Source organism: Opisthocomus hoazin, chromosome 12 (genome assembly GCF_030867145.1).
Source record: "Opisthocomus hoazin isolate bOpiHoa1 chromosome 12, bOpiHoa1.hap1, whole genome shotgun sequence".
NCBI classification, from domain to species: domain Eukaryota; kingdom Metazoa; phylum Chordata; class Aves; order Opisthocomiformes; family Opisthocomidae; genus Opisthocomus; species Opisthocomus hoazin.
The window spans coordinates 15,158,638-15,173,550 of NC_134425.1; the positions used below are offsets into that span (position 1 = coordinate 15,158,638).

Sequence of the window (14,913 nt, forward strand, 5' to 3'; positions counted from 1 at the left end):
CCCTAACCCTTATCGGTGGCTGAGGTACCAGTATTGGTTCCCAGCTCCAAGAGATGCTGGGCTGCTCAGGCAGCATGCTCTGCCCAAGCCAGAAGGTCACAGGGCACAAGGGGCAGCCTGGGCTCTGAGTTCTGAGGGGAGCAGCGCGGGAGGGCTCCCACGGGCCAGCCTTACCGTGGGTCCTGGCTGATGGTGGGATACAGGCAGGTGCCCTTGCAGTGCAGCTGGTACAGTCGGTTTGTCCCCAGGATCTCAAAATGCAGCGTCTGATCAAACTGTCCCGGCACCATGGAGCTGAAGTGGACCTTCAGTTCCACCTCGCCATGGGCAGGTACTACCCACCGGCAGCTGCTCAGCCTAGCAATTAAAAGAGGAGGCTTCAGACACTGCTAACAAGCAAATGAGACAAGGAGCAGGGTCATGGACTTGCCATCCCATGGAGGCACATGCAAATGGTCCCTGCAGAGCTGGGTACGATGGACCTCGCTTAGCACATTGGCCATGAAGCAGAGGGATCACCTCCTCCCTCGCAGCTCACCTGATGGATCTCCCTGGGGACGGGGTCATGTCCTTGCTTCTTTGGAGCACCTCAGGGGCACGTGTGGGTGCTCCTGTGCTTGGCCCCTGGTGACCTCTCCTGCCCCGAGCAGAGCTCCGCTTCTCCCTTGCAGCCTCCCGGCTGCCCACAGCTTTCTCCTTCCTCGACCGGGCTCTGGTGGGGGTGACCTGCTCCTCCGACAGCTTCATGTCGAAGGGAGAGAGAAAAGGCAGAGAGGTGAGACCTGCCCTGAGACACCCCCGTCCTGGAAAGCAAGCTGCGAGTTTGGTAACAAACAGGAGAGGGAATAAACAACCAACCACGTCTTGCCCATGGACGCGGACTTATCGGACTTTGTTTTGGCTACGACACCTCTCCCTGCCCAGGGCCCTCTCCTGAAGAGAAGTTAAGGTTTTTCAGTGATTTTTTTTTTCCCCTCATCTTACACAACTGCCCCATAGCTCAAGCAGAGCTGTCTCTTCCGGACAGACAGAAGGGATGCCTGCAGACACGGGGCCCCGTCTTCACTGCCCTCCCACAGTGATCCTCCCCCATTCCACCTGCCCCCCACCCAGCCTGGCCCCTGCCCTGGCACCTTCACCGCGGGCGCAGCGGCGGCATCCACAAGACTTTTGGTATCCTTTTCATCTTCTGCAGTGGCACCTTCTGGCACAACGAAGATGAAGTGCTTGAGGGCTTCTCCTGCTGCAGGGGCCACCCGCTTCTCTGGGTAGCGGATCACAGAGTAAAAAGCCATAGGGGGAATGGGAGGCCCCGAGGGACCCACTCCCAGGTCGTCCAGGATCTACAACCGTAAGAGAAAACTCTATAGTCCCGTTACCCTTCACCCTCACGCTTCCTCAAGGGCATTGAGCTTCTGGCAATGGTTTTTTTCTTTATATGGAGTGCGGTGGTTTTTTACACCCAGCGGGGTGGGCAGGCTCCAGAGCAGTGCCAGGACCTACAAGTGGGACCTAGAAAGAAATCTCTCCCTTGCGTGACTCAGCTGAAGGAAACAATGACTATCTGCTGCCCTGGCCTGGAATCATTTTTAATGATTTCCAGACCAGGAAATTCTCTGAACAAACAGGATGCTTGTACAGAGAGCATTCCCTCTCCCCACCCATTCAAAGGATGCTAAGAACCTCCCCAGCCATGTGGTTGCTGCAGAGCCGTTGTGGAACATCATCAGGGGCCTGGACAAGGCTCTGTGCCATTGTCACCTGGTGGGACACAACACAGCAGGGCCCAGACCACGGCAGGCTCAGCATCTGGGCCTCGCAGGGCTTTACCTGCTCTGCTGCTGGCAGCTTGCTGTTCTCCAGGATCTTCCCAGTCACATCTTCTGAGCTCAGCACCTGGATGTCCAAGCAGGGCACCCCGACATCCTGGCCTCTAGCTGACCCTTCTGCACCTTCCCCTTCTGGCTGAGATAACCTGGAGTCCTCAAGAGCCTTCAGTTTCTCCAGTCGCTCTTTCTCCAGCCTCTCCTGACGCTCCTTCTCTCTGTCCTTCCGGCTCCTGTGGCTGGATAAATGCTGGCGCTGGTCTTCTGCTTGGTGCTGCACCTCCTCTTGGTTCAGAGGGGACAGCAGGACACCCTGAACCCTGTCCCAGGACGACAAAACATGCGTGACATCCTTCTGCGATGCCTCGTAGATCTTAAACCTCAGGGCTAAGTTCTTCTCACTGTCACTCAGGGCCTCAGTTCTGGTTTCGCCCTGTTCTGGGTCTGCGGGTTGCACAACCATCACCGAGCAGGCATCCATTGGGGGAACCTTGCTCTGCATTTTCGTATCTTCCTTATCACCTGCAAGGGAGTCTGGGTGCTCATTTAGAGATCTCCTCTTGTCTGCCCCTTCGGTGACATCCGACCGGTTGCTGGTGGACGCGTTGGTGTTGCTGGTGGATGTGTTCGTATTCTAGGCAGGAGGAGTGGGGGGAAAAGCAGTGAGCATTTCAAAACACCTTTCACTGTCCTACAGCACTGGAGGCGAGAGCACCCCAAGCCTCTCCAAGACCTGTGCTAGGTGCTCTACAAATCCCAGTACACAGAGCTGGTACTCAGTGTAGTTCAACTGAAAGCAAAGTCTCCAGGGCCAGGCTGATGAGGAGTCCTGCAAACCACCTGAGAATCAGAACAGCTTCCCAACCCAAACAGGGAACTTAGGACACCTTACTCCTGTGCAGTCCTCCAGGCTCATTTCTGGCGTGCTGAGCATCCCTGTGGCTGCTCAACTCTTTGGGAAGTCCAGTTGCTCATGAATACCTAAGGCCCGGTGGTATCTCCTGCCAGACACGCAGGAAAAGCCACTACATCCCAGATGGATCATGGCTCAGAGGTGTAAGTCCCAAGCAGAGTAGGGAGAAACGCTACTCTACAACCATCTAGGGCTTCACAGTGAATGTACGGAGTTATGTGAAGCCACGACTCAAAGGCAACATGATTCTAGAAGAGCAGCTCTTCTGCAAACCCAGGGCAAAAACAGCCCTGGTAAAGCAGCAGCGTGATCCAACAGCAGCTGTTACTTCCCAGCACAGCCCCACGTGTTCCTCATGGCCAGGTACTCATCCCCAGCACTGCATGTGGCTGCTGGTTTCTCAGGGACTGGTACAGCTCAGTGGGAAGGTCCTCAGGGCTTTTACTCATCTCTATAAACACAACCACCCACCTGCCTGCCTCCAGGCTCGCTTTTCTTCCCCAAAGCATTATTTTTGTCTTTTCCAAGCCCTCTCTTTCCCCGTTTAGACGACTTCTTCAGCTCTTCCTCCTCCTTCAAGCGCTCTAGCTCTTGCCGATGCTTTTCCTCAAGCTCTCGAGCCAGCTGCTCCATCTCCCTTCAGCAAGCCAAACAGAAAACATCCGTGAGAGTCACAGCCAGAAATCTGGGCTTGCTGCAGTCCCAGCTGGTCCTGCACTTTATTCATTGACCTCGAGGCCAGGCAGAACCATTGGACCATCTCCATGGACTTCCCTCAACCTGGGGAGGTTGGGAACATCCAAAGAGAGGAAAGGTGGCAGGGGACATCCACGACCAGCCCAGTCTAAGTCTTGTTGTCATAAGGATCATTTGTGCAGCTTCTCCAATAAGGTCCACCTGGACACCTCCAGCACACTGCCAAAGACTGATCCACCATCTCTCCACACTGACGCCTGAAGTCCTCTCTTAACTTCCCAGTTTAAACCAGCTCACAAATCACTAACAGCTACTCATCCCTGCACCAATACCTGCTTGGCTTATCCAGCCCTTCTTCTCCCAGGGCTAAACCTGCTCCTTAGTGAGAATCACCACATCAATAAGAAAGCAAAGGCCGCAGTAACTTCCCTACTGCAAAACAAGCTCTGAACCAGCAGGTTTCCTGCTGGAACCCAGCTGCGACCATGGAAATCTTGTGCTGCCTGTCCTGGAAATCACCATGTGAAGCAGTCCTAGTGAGCTCCTCGCAGGGAAACAAACTCCAGCTGGGCCTGAAAGCAGTGCCGAAGCACACGCTCGCTTTAAGCAGGTCCCACCTGCTTTCAGGCAGGGATTAACACAGGTTTACGCTCATCATACGTATCATCCTGAACAGGGCTGCTTTGCTGGATCAGAGCTTCTCCCAAGTTCAAATGCTGCTGCAGCTGAAGGCGAGCCTAAGAGAGAACAGCTTTTACGGCTGGTGTCACTCAGCAAGGAAAACCCTGGGAGACGCAAGGACTTCACATATGGCAGGACTTCAACAAGCCAGCACAGCTACGCTGCACACCAACCCATGCCACAGCCCCTCTGGTTTGGTAAAGAAGGGGGATGAAGAAGATGAGAAGCAACGTAATTAACTTAAGAGACACTTCTAAGCACAGTGGCATGGCCAAGCACAGAGCCCAGCTCCCCCCAGCCAGCGTCTAAGCTGAAACGGAGAGATGTTCTCATCTCACTGGACAAAGGTCCTTCCTCTGCTGGGAATCTGGGAGCTGGCACTGCCTATCCTTGTGCCGCTTGTACCGGACACTTTTGGCCTTTGCTCTGTAACCCCTCTGAGCTCACCCAAGGTCTCCAGAGCAGGGAAACCCTTCAGGGACATTGTCCTGGGGATTTACCCATGGAAGGCTTACAGACCTCTTCCTGCTCTCACGCTGGACTTCTCGTACGTTGTTATTAAACTGAGCTTTCTGCTCCTCAGTGAGGGCATCGTACTCATCCTCATCCATCTCCCAGAGACGTGCTTTCTCCCTTCTGGCAGCTTCTTCCCGCTCCCGTCCTTCAGCACAGACCAGAGGAGAAACCATTAGCGACTGCAAGCAGAGGTTGCTGTTCTGAGCGAGCTGCGAGGACTCACAACTCTGCCCCAACCCAGTCTGCCATCCTGCCAGAAGATACTGGGGAGCCCATATTCCTGCTCCAAAATTCAGGTAATCCCCCAAACTCTCGGCAGTCAGCGAGTTCCTGTGCCCTGCCTAGCTCATGTACACCAGCTTTGTGGACAGCTGGCCGGTGGTTAGTTATGGAGCCATGACAACTTCCACTTGTGCCCAAGCTTTAGCATTAGAGACTAAGCCTTACAGACTCAGCTCTGCCGTATTTTAAGCACCTGTGAGCTGTGATTCTGCGAGTGCTGGCTACACTGAGGCAGAGGATGGAAGGGTTAATAAAAACATTTCTTACAAGCTCTGCTGGTAACCCAGATACACACAGTTAAGGCTGGGGGCTTGAGAGAGAAGATTCGAGAGGCATGGAGATGAAGCGTCTCACCTTCCTGCTCTTTTGCGGCTGTCTCTCTGGCTTTCAAAGAAGCATAATCCTGGAACAGGTTCACAAAATAGATATGTGGCCGATTTCTGACAGCTTTGAGCAGGCAGAGGAGAGCAGATGCCGTGTCACGTGCAAAGAGGGTCTCCAGGCCATCAAACACCACTCCCTTGTAGCAGTTGCTCAGCTGTGAATAAAGTTGCAAAGGAAGTCAGCTACCACAGGCACTGGGCTCTCAGCTCATCACTAAACCAGTTGCCAAGTTGCTAAGGCACATGGAGGACAGGGAGGTGATTCAAGACAGCCAGCATGGCTTCCCCAAGGGCAAGTCCTGCCTGACCAACTTAGTGGCTTTCTATGATGGAGTGACGACACCAGTGGACAAAGCAAAAGCATCGGATGTGACCTCTCTGGACTTCTGTAAGCATTTGACATGGTCCCCCACAACACCCTTCTGTCTAAATTAGGGAGATACAGATTTGATGGGTGGACTGTTTGGTGGATAAGGAATTGGTTGGAAGGTCAGACAGACTGCCAGAAGGCAGTCATCAACGGCTCGACTTCCAGATGGAGATCGGTGACAAGTGATGTCCCTCAGAGGTCCATGCTGGGACCAGTACTGTTTAATATCTTCATCAATGATGCAGACAGCAAGATTGAGTGCATCCTCAGCAAGTTTGCAGATCACCAAGTTGAACAGGGCGGTCAACACGCCTGAGGGACAGGATGTCATCCAGAGGGACCTGGACAAGCTCAAGAAGTGGGCCTGCATGAACCTCATGAGGTTCAACAAGGTCAAGCGCAAGGTCCCTGCACCTGGGTCGGGGCAACCCCCACTATCAGTACAGGCTGGGAGATGAAGGGATGGAGAGCAGCCCTGCCGAGGAGGACCAGGGTACTGGGGGATGAAAAACTTGACATCACCCAGCAATGCACACTCGCAGCCCAGAAAGCCAGCCGTGCCCTGGGCTGCATCCCCAGCAGCGAGGGAGGGGATTCTTCCCCTCTGCTCTGCTGAGACCCCCCATGGGAGTCCTGCATCCAGCTCTGGAGCCCTCAGCACAGGACAGAGCTGGAGCTGTTGGAGCGGGGCCAGAGGAGGCCCCCAGCAATGATCCGAGGGGCTGGAACCCCTCTGCTGGGAGGAAAGGCTGGGAGAGCTGGGGCTGGTCAGCCTGGGGAAGAGAATGCTGTGGGGAGACCTTAGAGCAGCCTTTCAGTACTTAAAGGGGGCTTATAAGATGGGGACAGGTTTTTTAGCAAGGCCTGTTGTGATAGGGCAAGGGGGAATGGCTTTAAATTGAAAGAGGGCAGATTCAGACTAGATATAAAGAAGAAATTTTTTACAATAAGGGTGGTGAAATCCTGGCACAGGTTGCCCAGAGAGGTGGGAGATGCCCCATCCCAGGAAACATTCAAGTCCAGGATGGATGGGGCTCTGAGCAACCTGGTCTGGTTGAAGATGTCCCTGCTCTCTGCAGGGGTTTGGACTGGATGGCCTTTAAGGTCCCTTCCAACCCAACCCATTCTACGAGTCTATGATCCTATGAATTGTACCTCACTGCCTGTCTCTGTAGCAGAGCCATATCGCTTGCCCCCAACCCCACATACCTGCAGCCTTTCAGTGAGGATGGACACCAGCAAGTCCTCAGGCAGCACACAGCTCACGAAGCTCAGCTCTCCTGCTGTGCTGCCACCGATGCTCAGCTTTTGCTGCGCAGGAATGCAGGGAACAGGAGAGAGGAGATAAGTACTGGATGAGCCCTGCAATGTTGAACATGACAAGAAAAAGAAACCACTTTAGAAACCTCGGGACATCTCTAGGCTTGAAGCTGGGGGCTCTCACTAGCGGGAGGCTAGAAAAAAACTACTGTTCAGCAGCTCCAGGGGACAACCCCGGAGGGCACATCCCTTGGCCAGCATACCCGAGCTTGTAAGCTCCCGACGCAGCAGCCTGCAGCCACGTTAGCCAGGACTGCACTTTCCTAACAACCTGTAAGACCCAGTAGAGTTTGTTTTCGCTGGGGCACAGAGTTTTCTTCCCACCCCATGCGGCCCAGCTGGCTCTCCGCACTGTATAGCCCTGCGCCAGGCTCTGGGTGAAGCAGTCTCTTCACTTTTAATAAGGCCTGTAGTGATGAGAGGTAATGGTTTTAAACCAAAAAAGGGAGATTCAGACAAGACATAATGAAGGAATTTTTTGCAGTGAGGGTGGTGAAACTCTGGCACAGGTTGCCCAGAGAGGTGGTCGATGTCCCATCCCTGGAAACATTCGAGGTCAGGTTGGATGGAGCTCTGAGCAACCTGGTCTGGTTGAAGATGTCCCTGCTCACTACAGGGGGGCTGGACTGAGTGGCCTCTAAAGGTCCCTTGCCACCCAAACCATTCTATTATTCTATGATTCTTAAAGGCAACGGAAAGGTCCCGTGCGTTAAGCAGTGCAGATCAGGCTTCACCTGGGAGCCTGTCAGATCCGTTAGATGCTGTTTCTGGGACTGGGATGCGTGGCCATCTTCCTTCCTCTTTCCTGCCGCGGCGCTCGCCCAGCCTTGAGAACTGACAGACTGCAGGCTGACTTTGTCCCCAGAGCTGGACCGGCTCACGGCTGGGCTCTGCTTGGCCTCGGTGCTGAGCTGCAGGCCGAGGGAGACATCTGCTTTTTGCCCTGTGGAGGAGAGAGATGGCTCAGCGGGGCCGGGGACAGCCCTGTGCTTCGAGGAGCAAGCAGGCACCTTCCGTCCCGCCGTGCACAGCCCTGCGCCCGGGCAGGGACGCAGCACGTGTCCCCCAGCCTGCCGGGCACTAGAAGCGCTGCCTTCCAGAAGCAGCTCCTTCCTCACTGCTCTTAGTAGCACGATAAAGCATACCATTACATATTGGGTTTTAAAGCCAGAGAGTTTTTAATGCAGAGCCCTGTGTCCTTCCCAGCAAACGTGTACCCAGCTGACACTGCCTGCACAGCGGCTCAAGACCAGGGTTTGTCCTGCACCACCATCGTTTCCGTACCTTCCACCCATCCTGCAGTCTCACATGGTGACTGTAGCACGCAACCGTGCCCGGGCTACATCACCCATCTCCACTGGAGCTAAACACTCCACGTGGGACAACCTCACCCAGCACCCAGACCCTTCTCCCTTCCACCAGCTCCCAACCCAACCAGCTTCCAAGCTGGGTGATGCAAAGCTTTCCCCACCAGCGCCAGGGTCTGGTCTCGCCCCGCAGAGCTCAGGGCACCAACTGCCCGATAAAGTTTCCTAAAAGTCTCCAGTCTCACGTGGAGAACAGTGCAACATGCACGAGCTGCGTGACCTGACAGCGTGTCTAGGAAAATCTCTGGAGAAACGAGCTCATCTGCGGAGTCTCTCTTATCCGAAACTCCCCCGGGAGGTTATTCTTCCCTTCCTCTCATCTTTGTGAAGCCAAACTCAAAGTTGGTCGCCTTGTGCTTAATGAGCCACTTCAGAGGGCTTTCTGCTTGTTAAAACGGGCAGCAGTTCTGCCTGATGGCCATGAGGAGCAAAGCTGGATTCAGCTTTGAGGAAATATAAAAATCCCTCAGAAAAATACAGGTGTGTTTCACCACTCCTAGGAAAAGGAACATGTGCCGAGAAGCCCAGGGGCAGTACCTCTATCTGAGCCCTTAAAATAGAGCTGCTTCTTTTTTTTTAATAACCACAGATGCTTTATGAAATGGCTTTGCATCTCTACACGCTGCACCCATGTTCCCCAAAAGACCCAAGGGCTTCTCTGCAGCAAGCAGAAGCAGATGATCATGGTGGCTTTCCGAAGAGCTGCTCAGGGTCCAGCGTTTCTCCTTACTGGCATCCTCCATCTCCTTGTGGCTCTCCTCAATGGCAGCCCTGATGCACAGCTCCCGGGCGCGGAGCCCTGCCAAGCTGCTCCTGTCCGAGATGGCTTCTGTCACCACGGCATCGATGGACAAGCAGGCAGCGCCGTAGTATTTGGACAGGGCGATGGCTGTTGATGTCTTTCCTTGAGAGAGAGGAAAACCGCTCGGTGACACTTGCTTATGAGGCATTTTTAGGGACAGGGTCTGAAAAGCCCCCAAACGGGATTTCAAAGTTTCAAGGACAGTTAGAAAGTCAAGCGCCCTGTTAGGGAAGACCCAGAGGGAGGCAGCTTGCACCTGGTTGGAAGCATTGTCCTGTAGAGCCAGGTGGATCATCTCCATCTCATGTTCAGCTCGAGGGCTTTGTCCCTTGTGGTGACCTCAACCCTGGGCCAGGGTTTCGAGCCCTGTCCCACCACCACTCGGACTGTCTGCTAGCCTGTGCTGGTTGGCACTCTCTTTGGCAACATCTGGGCATGGTGTGGGGGTCACTACAGGCTAGGGACTGCTGCCACAAGGCAGCATGGACACTAAGCAATGTGGTCCCACGAAGAAACAGGGACATGGCCACCCTGTTTAGAGGGAATGAAACTTAGCCGTACGGACACAAGATGAGCCACACTACTTGTACCAGCTAAGTGAAGGCCTGGGCCCGTTTCACGTACCAGCAAAGCTGTGGCTTCACCTCAACTGGTCAGCCAAGCACCATGGTCCACCAGGATGTGTCTCTCCTGCTTCCTCCCCTTCTTGCCGCCAAGGGCTGCAGCTAACGTACCTGTCAGAGGTGCCCCATGGACGATGACAATGATCCCTCTACAGTTTCGGGCTGCGCGCGCTTCTGCAGAGATACCGATGCCGAGGTGGCGGGCGATGGCTCTATAGACAGGGCTGTCGTCCAGTTCCTCCGCGGCCTCCTTGCTGCCGGCGGTGCTTTGCCGATGCTCTGCTGTGCAGAACCAGGTAGAAAAAGTCAGCCTCTTGCCTACCTGTGATCCCGATCCTCCTCCCTATTCCCCTCAGATCCTGGGAGAGGAGACTGCCGAAACGACGTCACACCCGAGGTCTCTCCATGCCCTTCCTTCAGGCTTGTGCAGATCAGGGTCTGCCGTAGATGCCGGTGAAGGCGCCTGTTCCGAGTATAGTAAACGGGGTGGCAGAAAGAGGAAAGAATGAACATCCAGCAATACCTAGAAGGACTGGGCCAAATCTCCTTCCATGAACTGTCACCATGGTCACAGAATCACAGAATCACAGAATAGTAGGGGTTGGAAGGGACCTCTGTGGGTCATCTAGTCCAACCCCCCTGCCGAAGCAGGGTCACCTACAGCAGGCTGCACAGGACCTTGTCCAGGTGGGTCTTGAATATCTCCAGAGAAGGAGACTCCACAGCCTCCCTGGGCAGCCTGTGCCAGGGCTCCGTCACCCTCAGAGGGAAGAAGTTCTTCCTCCTGTTCAGACGGAATTTCCTGTGCCTCAGTTTGTGCCCATTGCCCCTTGTCCTGTCACTGGGCACCACTGAAAAGAGCTTGGCCCCATCCTCCTGACACCCACCCTTCAGATATTTGTAGGCATTTATAAGGTCCCCTCGCAGCCTTCTCTTCTTCAGGCTGAACAAGCCCAGTTCCCTCAACCTCTCCTCGTAGGGGAGATGCTCCAGTCCCCTCACCATCCTCGTAGCCCTACGCTGGACTCTCTCCAGTAGCTCTTCATCTTTCTTGAACTGGGGAGCCCAGAACTGGACACAGTACTCCAGATGAGGCCTCACCAGGGCAGTGTACAGGGGAAGGAGAACCTCCCTCGTCCTGCTGGCCACACTCTTCTTGATGCACCCCAGGATCCCATTGGCTTTCTTGGCAGCCAGGGCACACTGCTGGCTCATGGTTAACCTGTCGTCCACCAGGACGTCCATGGTCCTCATGAGTTTGCTCCCAGGTCCTGCTGAGTAAGGGGGGGACGGGCAGAACCAGGCATTTTACCCAGTCTCATGGGAGAGGCTCCATTTGGGCGCCAAGCGATTATCCAACAGCTGGACGCTTTAGGAGTATTACACCAGGAGATCTGCCTGGGCTCCCAATTCACCGTAACAGCATTTGCAAAGAGCTCACAGCTCTGCCCTGAGGAGGGCACCAAAAGCCATCTCCGCTTGCAGTGCCATGGAGGAAAGAGAGCGTCCTGCCCTGCCTGGGAAAGGGAACGGCATCATCCCGATCCCAGCAGCTCCTGAGGGCAAAGGTGCTCCTCTGGCAAATCTGGGGAAATCCCCCTGGCCTCTCACTTGTCCCTGCCCCAGACTCTTCTCGGGATCCTACAGGCTTCATACAGAAGAGCAGATTCAGGGCCTACAGAAGTGAAGACGGCACCAGGCTGCAGTGAAGTGATGGAGGTGACACCGAAGACCTCCACTGAGGCCCTTTACCACAACGGACCTAAAATAGGTGAAGAGCTTAGGGTTATTACCTGTCCCATGTCTCTTCTCAACACCTTCCTCCTCCTCTTTGCCACATTCGGATTTAGAGTCCACCTTGTTGGACTGGCTTTCATCAAAAATGGAGGAGGGAACGACTAAGCTATGGGAGGAGATGGTGTGAACGATCCCAGCCGAATGCTTTCCTCCTTGATCTGACAGAGACTGGACATCTTCAGAGTTTGCTGAGGAGGAAGCACACAGGGAGGGAAGAAGAGGGTGAACACGGCTAAACAACCTGCTCTTTGCCATTTGCCACCTTGCACGGCCACACGCAAAAGACGGATAATTTCCCAAGGAGGGAGACTCCAAGGCACCGAGAAGCCTGTTGAGGCTGTCTCTGCCCTCAGGGCAATTTTGAGCTTGCGCTTCTGTTGCTGGGAAGGAGCAAATATAAAATCGCTAGTGATAGTAGACCTGGTCCTACTGGCTGAAGAACTCATCCAGTCCTACTCTTTGTGGTTGAGGTACACAAGGGGACATCCTGACTATTTCCCCAGTCCACGGCAGGCAGATACGAGGTTTCGTTGGCTGCACTCAGGGCTGGTAGAGACCACAAGACACACACTTTCACCCTGGAATTCCTCTACCAAGCTGAGGAACAGGCGGCTGCTAAAAGCATGAGCTTTTCACGGTGTGGAATTATTAGTAACATTAAGGTTTTACATCTGAAAATTAAAGTTTATATGAAAACGTAGCATTGTTCACCCATTGAGGAAAAGTATGAAATCAAAAGGAGCTCTGAGGATGGGACACAGCTGCAGCAGGCATGCGAGGAATCCACTAACACAGCAACTCCCTGCAACGTACCATAGAGGGTGGAGCGGAGTGGAGACTCCGTGGCCACGCTCCGTGATGATAAAGCGGGAAGAAATGGTTCTCTAGAACTGATAAGCAGCTCATCTGGCCCCTGGAGCCAACAGGTTTTCGAAACCTTGTCAAAGTGCTATCCTCTCGTGAACTTTGCTTGTTTTAATATCATTTTAATACCAAAACACACCTCCATCCCAAAGGCTACCTGCCTCCAAGGTGCGACCACCCCTCTTCGAGTCTGCACTCTCGATTTTTCGTAAACCATACCTTTAAACGTGAAGCGAGAGAATTTTACACCAATCGTGATAAAAGGTATGTATGACTACAGTCACTCAAACTCCACCTTAAAGGTAGAAAGGATATAAAAATAGCCAGGGGAATAGGGGATTTTCGGAGAAGAAGATAACACCGTAGATTTTCAGAGGAGAAGAAGATAACACTGTGAGCAAGTCAAGGGAAACTCCACCTCAGACTGCCTCCAACAGCCAGGATTGGCCGATGGGCTGAGCCTTGCTTCTCCCCCCCTTGGGATGCCTTGGGTGAGACTTAAACTAAGCGCTTTCCTTGGGAATAGTTACTCCCCAATGTCTATAGCCAGGCTGCATTATTTATAACCTTTTCACGCGTTTTATATTTGCACGTGTTTTCTTGCAGACAGTCACTGTCACCGGCAATTCAAAAAACCTCTATACCTGTTGCACAAATAAAACTGCACTGTTTAAGTAGCCAGTTGTCACAGTTTCTCACTGAACACGACCAAACACGGCCGTGCCAGTTCACGAGCACGACTGGACTGAAGGTGCAGACCACTATTAGTGTATCCAGAATCGTGGTAATTTAATATCCATATTAAACGCGACTGGACTGGTAGTGGCAAGTTGGATATCACTCAGAATTTAAACCTAGCCACACCTAGCCTCTCACTCCAGTGAGGAGTGTTGGAACGTAAGGAGGTTTATTTTCTGCAAAATTAACGCAACAATGGAGAACAACGTCATGGAGAGCTCAGGGTCTGTGGGCTGGACTCCTGCTGTGTCCACACTTGGGACAGTCAATGCCAAACCCTCACCGTTGTCCTGGCCTGCTGGTTCCCCAGTCTTGGACTTTGCCTGCTCATCCTGCAGCCTCTTCTGGTCCTCACAGTACTCCAGCACCTCTGGGGGTAGCTTCTCACCCGGGGCGCGTGGAGGCAGCAGCAAAGTGTTGTGGCAATCGTAGTCCTTCAGCATCCGCAGCATCTGTGCACACAAGGAGGAAAAACCATACACAAGATGCGTTTCTTGACCTTCACCACATGAACAGACTCCCCAGCCAACTCATCTTCTCTCTCCTTCCTTCCTCCCAACAACATGGACTGTCCAAGCCCCTCCTCGGCCTGCCAGCAGAGCTGGCTGACCCTGGAACACCACCAGCTTCACCCTTGGGACTGCCTCCACGTCCCTGGCCCGAGCCTGGGAACGCTGGAGCGTGGCAAAGCTACAGGAGCACGAGCATGGGGACCAGACTTTCCCTCTCACCTCCTCCTCAGCAAGGTACTGCTGGTCAAACTCCAGCGAGTAGAACTCGATGGGAAACTCGCATGGGTTCTTCACCATCACTGTCCCCTCCACCCCACAGCTGTGCGGCAGCACTGGTCCCAGCTCAAGCACTGGGGGGGTGAATTCCAGCTGTGGCTCCAGCCCATGCCCTGAGACCTGCAGCTGGAGGTGCTGGCTGCTCTGGCCAATGTTAATCTTCAGCTTGCTTCTGTAGGACCTCTGAAAAGAGAGAAGCACAGAAAGCTCCTCCATGAAGCCCCAGGTGACAGGGCCTCAAATTCAAGCCTTGCCCCAAGGTCAGGGGCGTTCGCAACCCACTATTTACTTATAGCTGGGGCGACAGCATCTGCATGCTGGCTCTGAGTAACTGGGATGAATCCTGGTGTGAAGCATAACTGGATATTTGGGTATCAGATGGATCTAGAATGGTCTATGCAACATTTTCACCTAGTCATGAGGGAGCGCAATGCTCATCAGAAAGGTCCTACGGGTTATGTTGCCCAGGCAGAGTCCTGGCATTGCTGCACCAGGCAAACATCAGCTGTGTGAAAGAGGCAGACGACCTCTCGCTAGCTAGAAACAACGATCATCGTCTCTGCTCAGTGTTGGGCACTGCTCAAAGCCAGAGACAAGATAGTTACATCTCCACTAGCAACTAGAAGATCCCTGGGACTGTTCCCAGGCACGGAAGCACTTGTGTCCACACTGTTACACACCGCCAGTTTCCAGCGGCCACGTGCAAACTGCCTTTGGGAATGCTCCATCATTTCAACTGACTCCCAAACTGCATGGGAACGTCCAGGCAGGCTGGGCCAGAGTCACAGGGACCGCTGGCAGCACATCGCTGCAGCTGACAATCCTGCTGTGCCCAGGAGGGTGTCTGGTGGCTGGTTTGTCCCCCACAGGATTTCAAAGCCCTTCTCAGAAGGGTATGCTGCAGGGGAAACTGAGGCACGGGGAGTACGGGGTCTGCAGAGAGCTCT

General features: G+C 53.9%; 1 protein-coding gene across 2 annotated transcripts in view; it reads right to left on the reverse strand.

Annotated features, from left to right (window-relative positions):
• Positions 1 to 14,913, reverse strand: part of LOC104328627 (hydrocephalus-inducing protein homolog) — a 155,061-nt gene that overhangs the window by 29,911 nt on the left and 110,237 nt on the right. For both annotated transcript variants that reach the window (XM_075434192.1, XM_075434194.1), the window contains 14 exons: positions 13,910 to 14,149; positions 13,462 to 13,630; positions 11,573 to 11,764; positions 9,891 to 10,061; positions 9,085 to 9,258; positions 7,722 to 7,930; positions 6,877 to 7,029; positions 5,269 to 5,452; positions 4,636 to 4,777; positions 3,211 to 3,376; positions 1,831 to 2,460; positions 1,134 to 1,343; positions 539 to 741; positions 175 to 357 (listed from right to left, as the gene is read on the reverse strand). In XM_075434192.1, the coding sequence (XP_075290307.1) occupies positions 175 to 357; positions 539 to 741; positions 1,134 to 1,343; positions 1,831 to 2,460; positions 3,211 to 3,376; positions 4,636 to 4,777; positions 5,269 to 5,452; positions 6,877 to 7,029; positions 7,722 to 7,930; positions 9,085 to 9,258; positions 9,891 to 10,061; positions 11,573 to 11,764; positions 13,462 to 13,630; positions 13,910 to 14,149 (3,026 nt within the window). The remainder of the gene's footprint in view (positions 1 to 174; positions 358 to 538; positions 742 to 1,133; positions 1,344 to 1,830; positions 2,461 to 3,210; positions 3,377 to 4,635; positions 4,778 to 5,268; positions 5,453 to 6,876; positions 7,030 to 7,721; positions 7,931 to 9,084; positions 9,259 to 9,890; positions 10,062 to 11,572; positions 11,765 to 13,461; positions 13,631 to 13,909; positions 14,150 to 14,913) is intronic.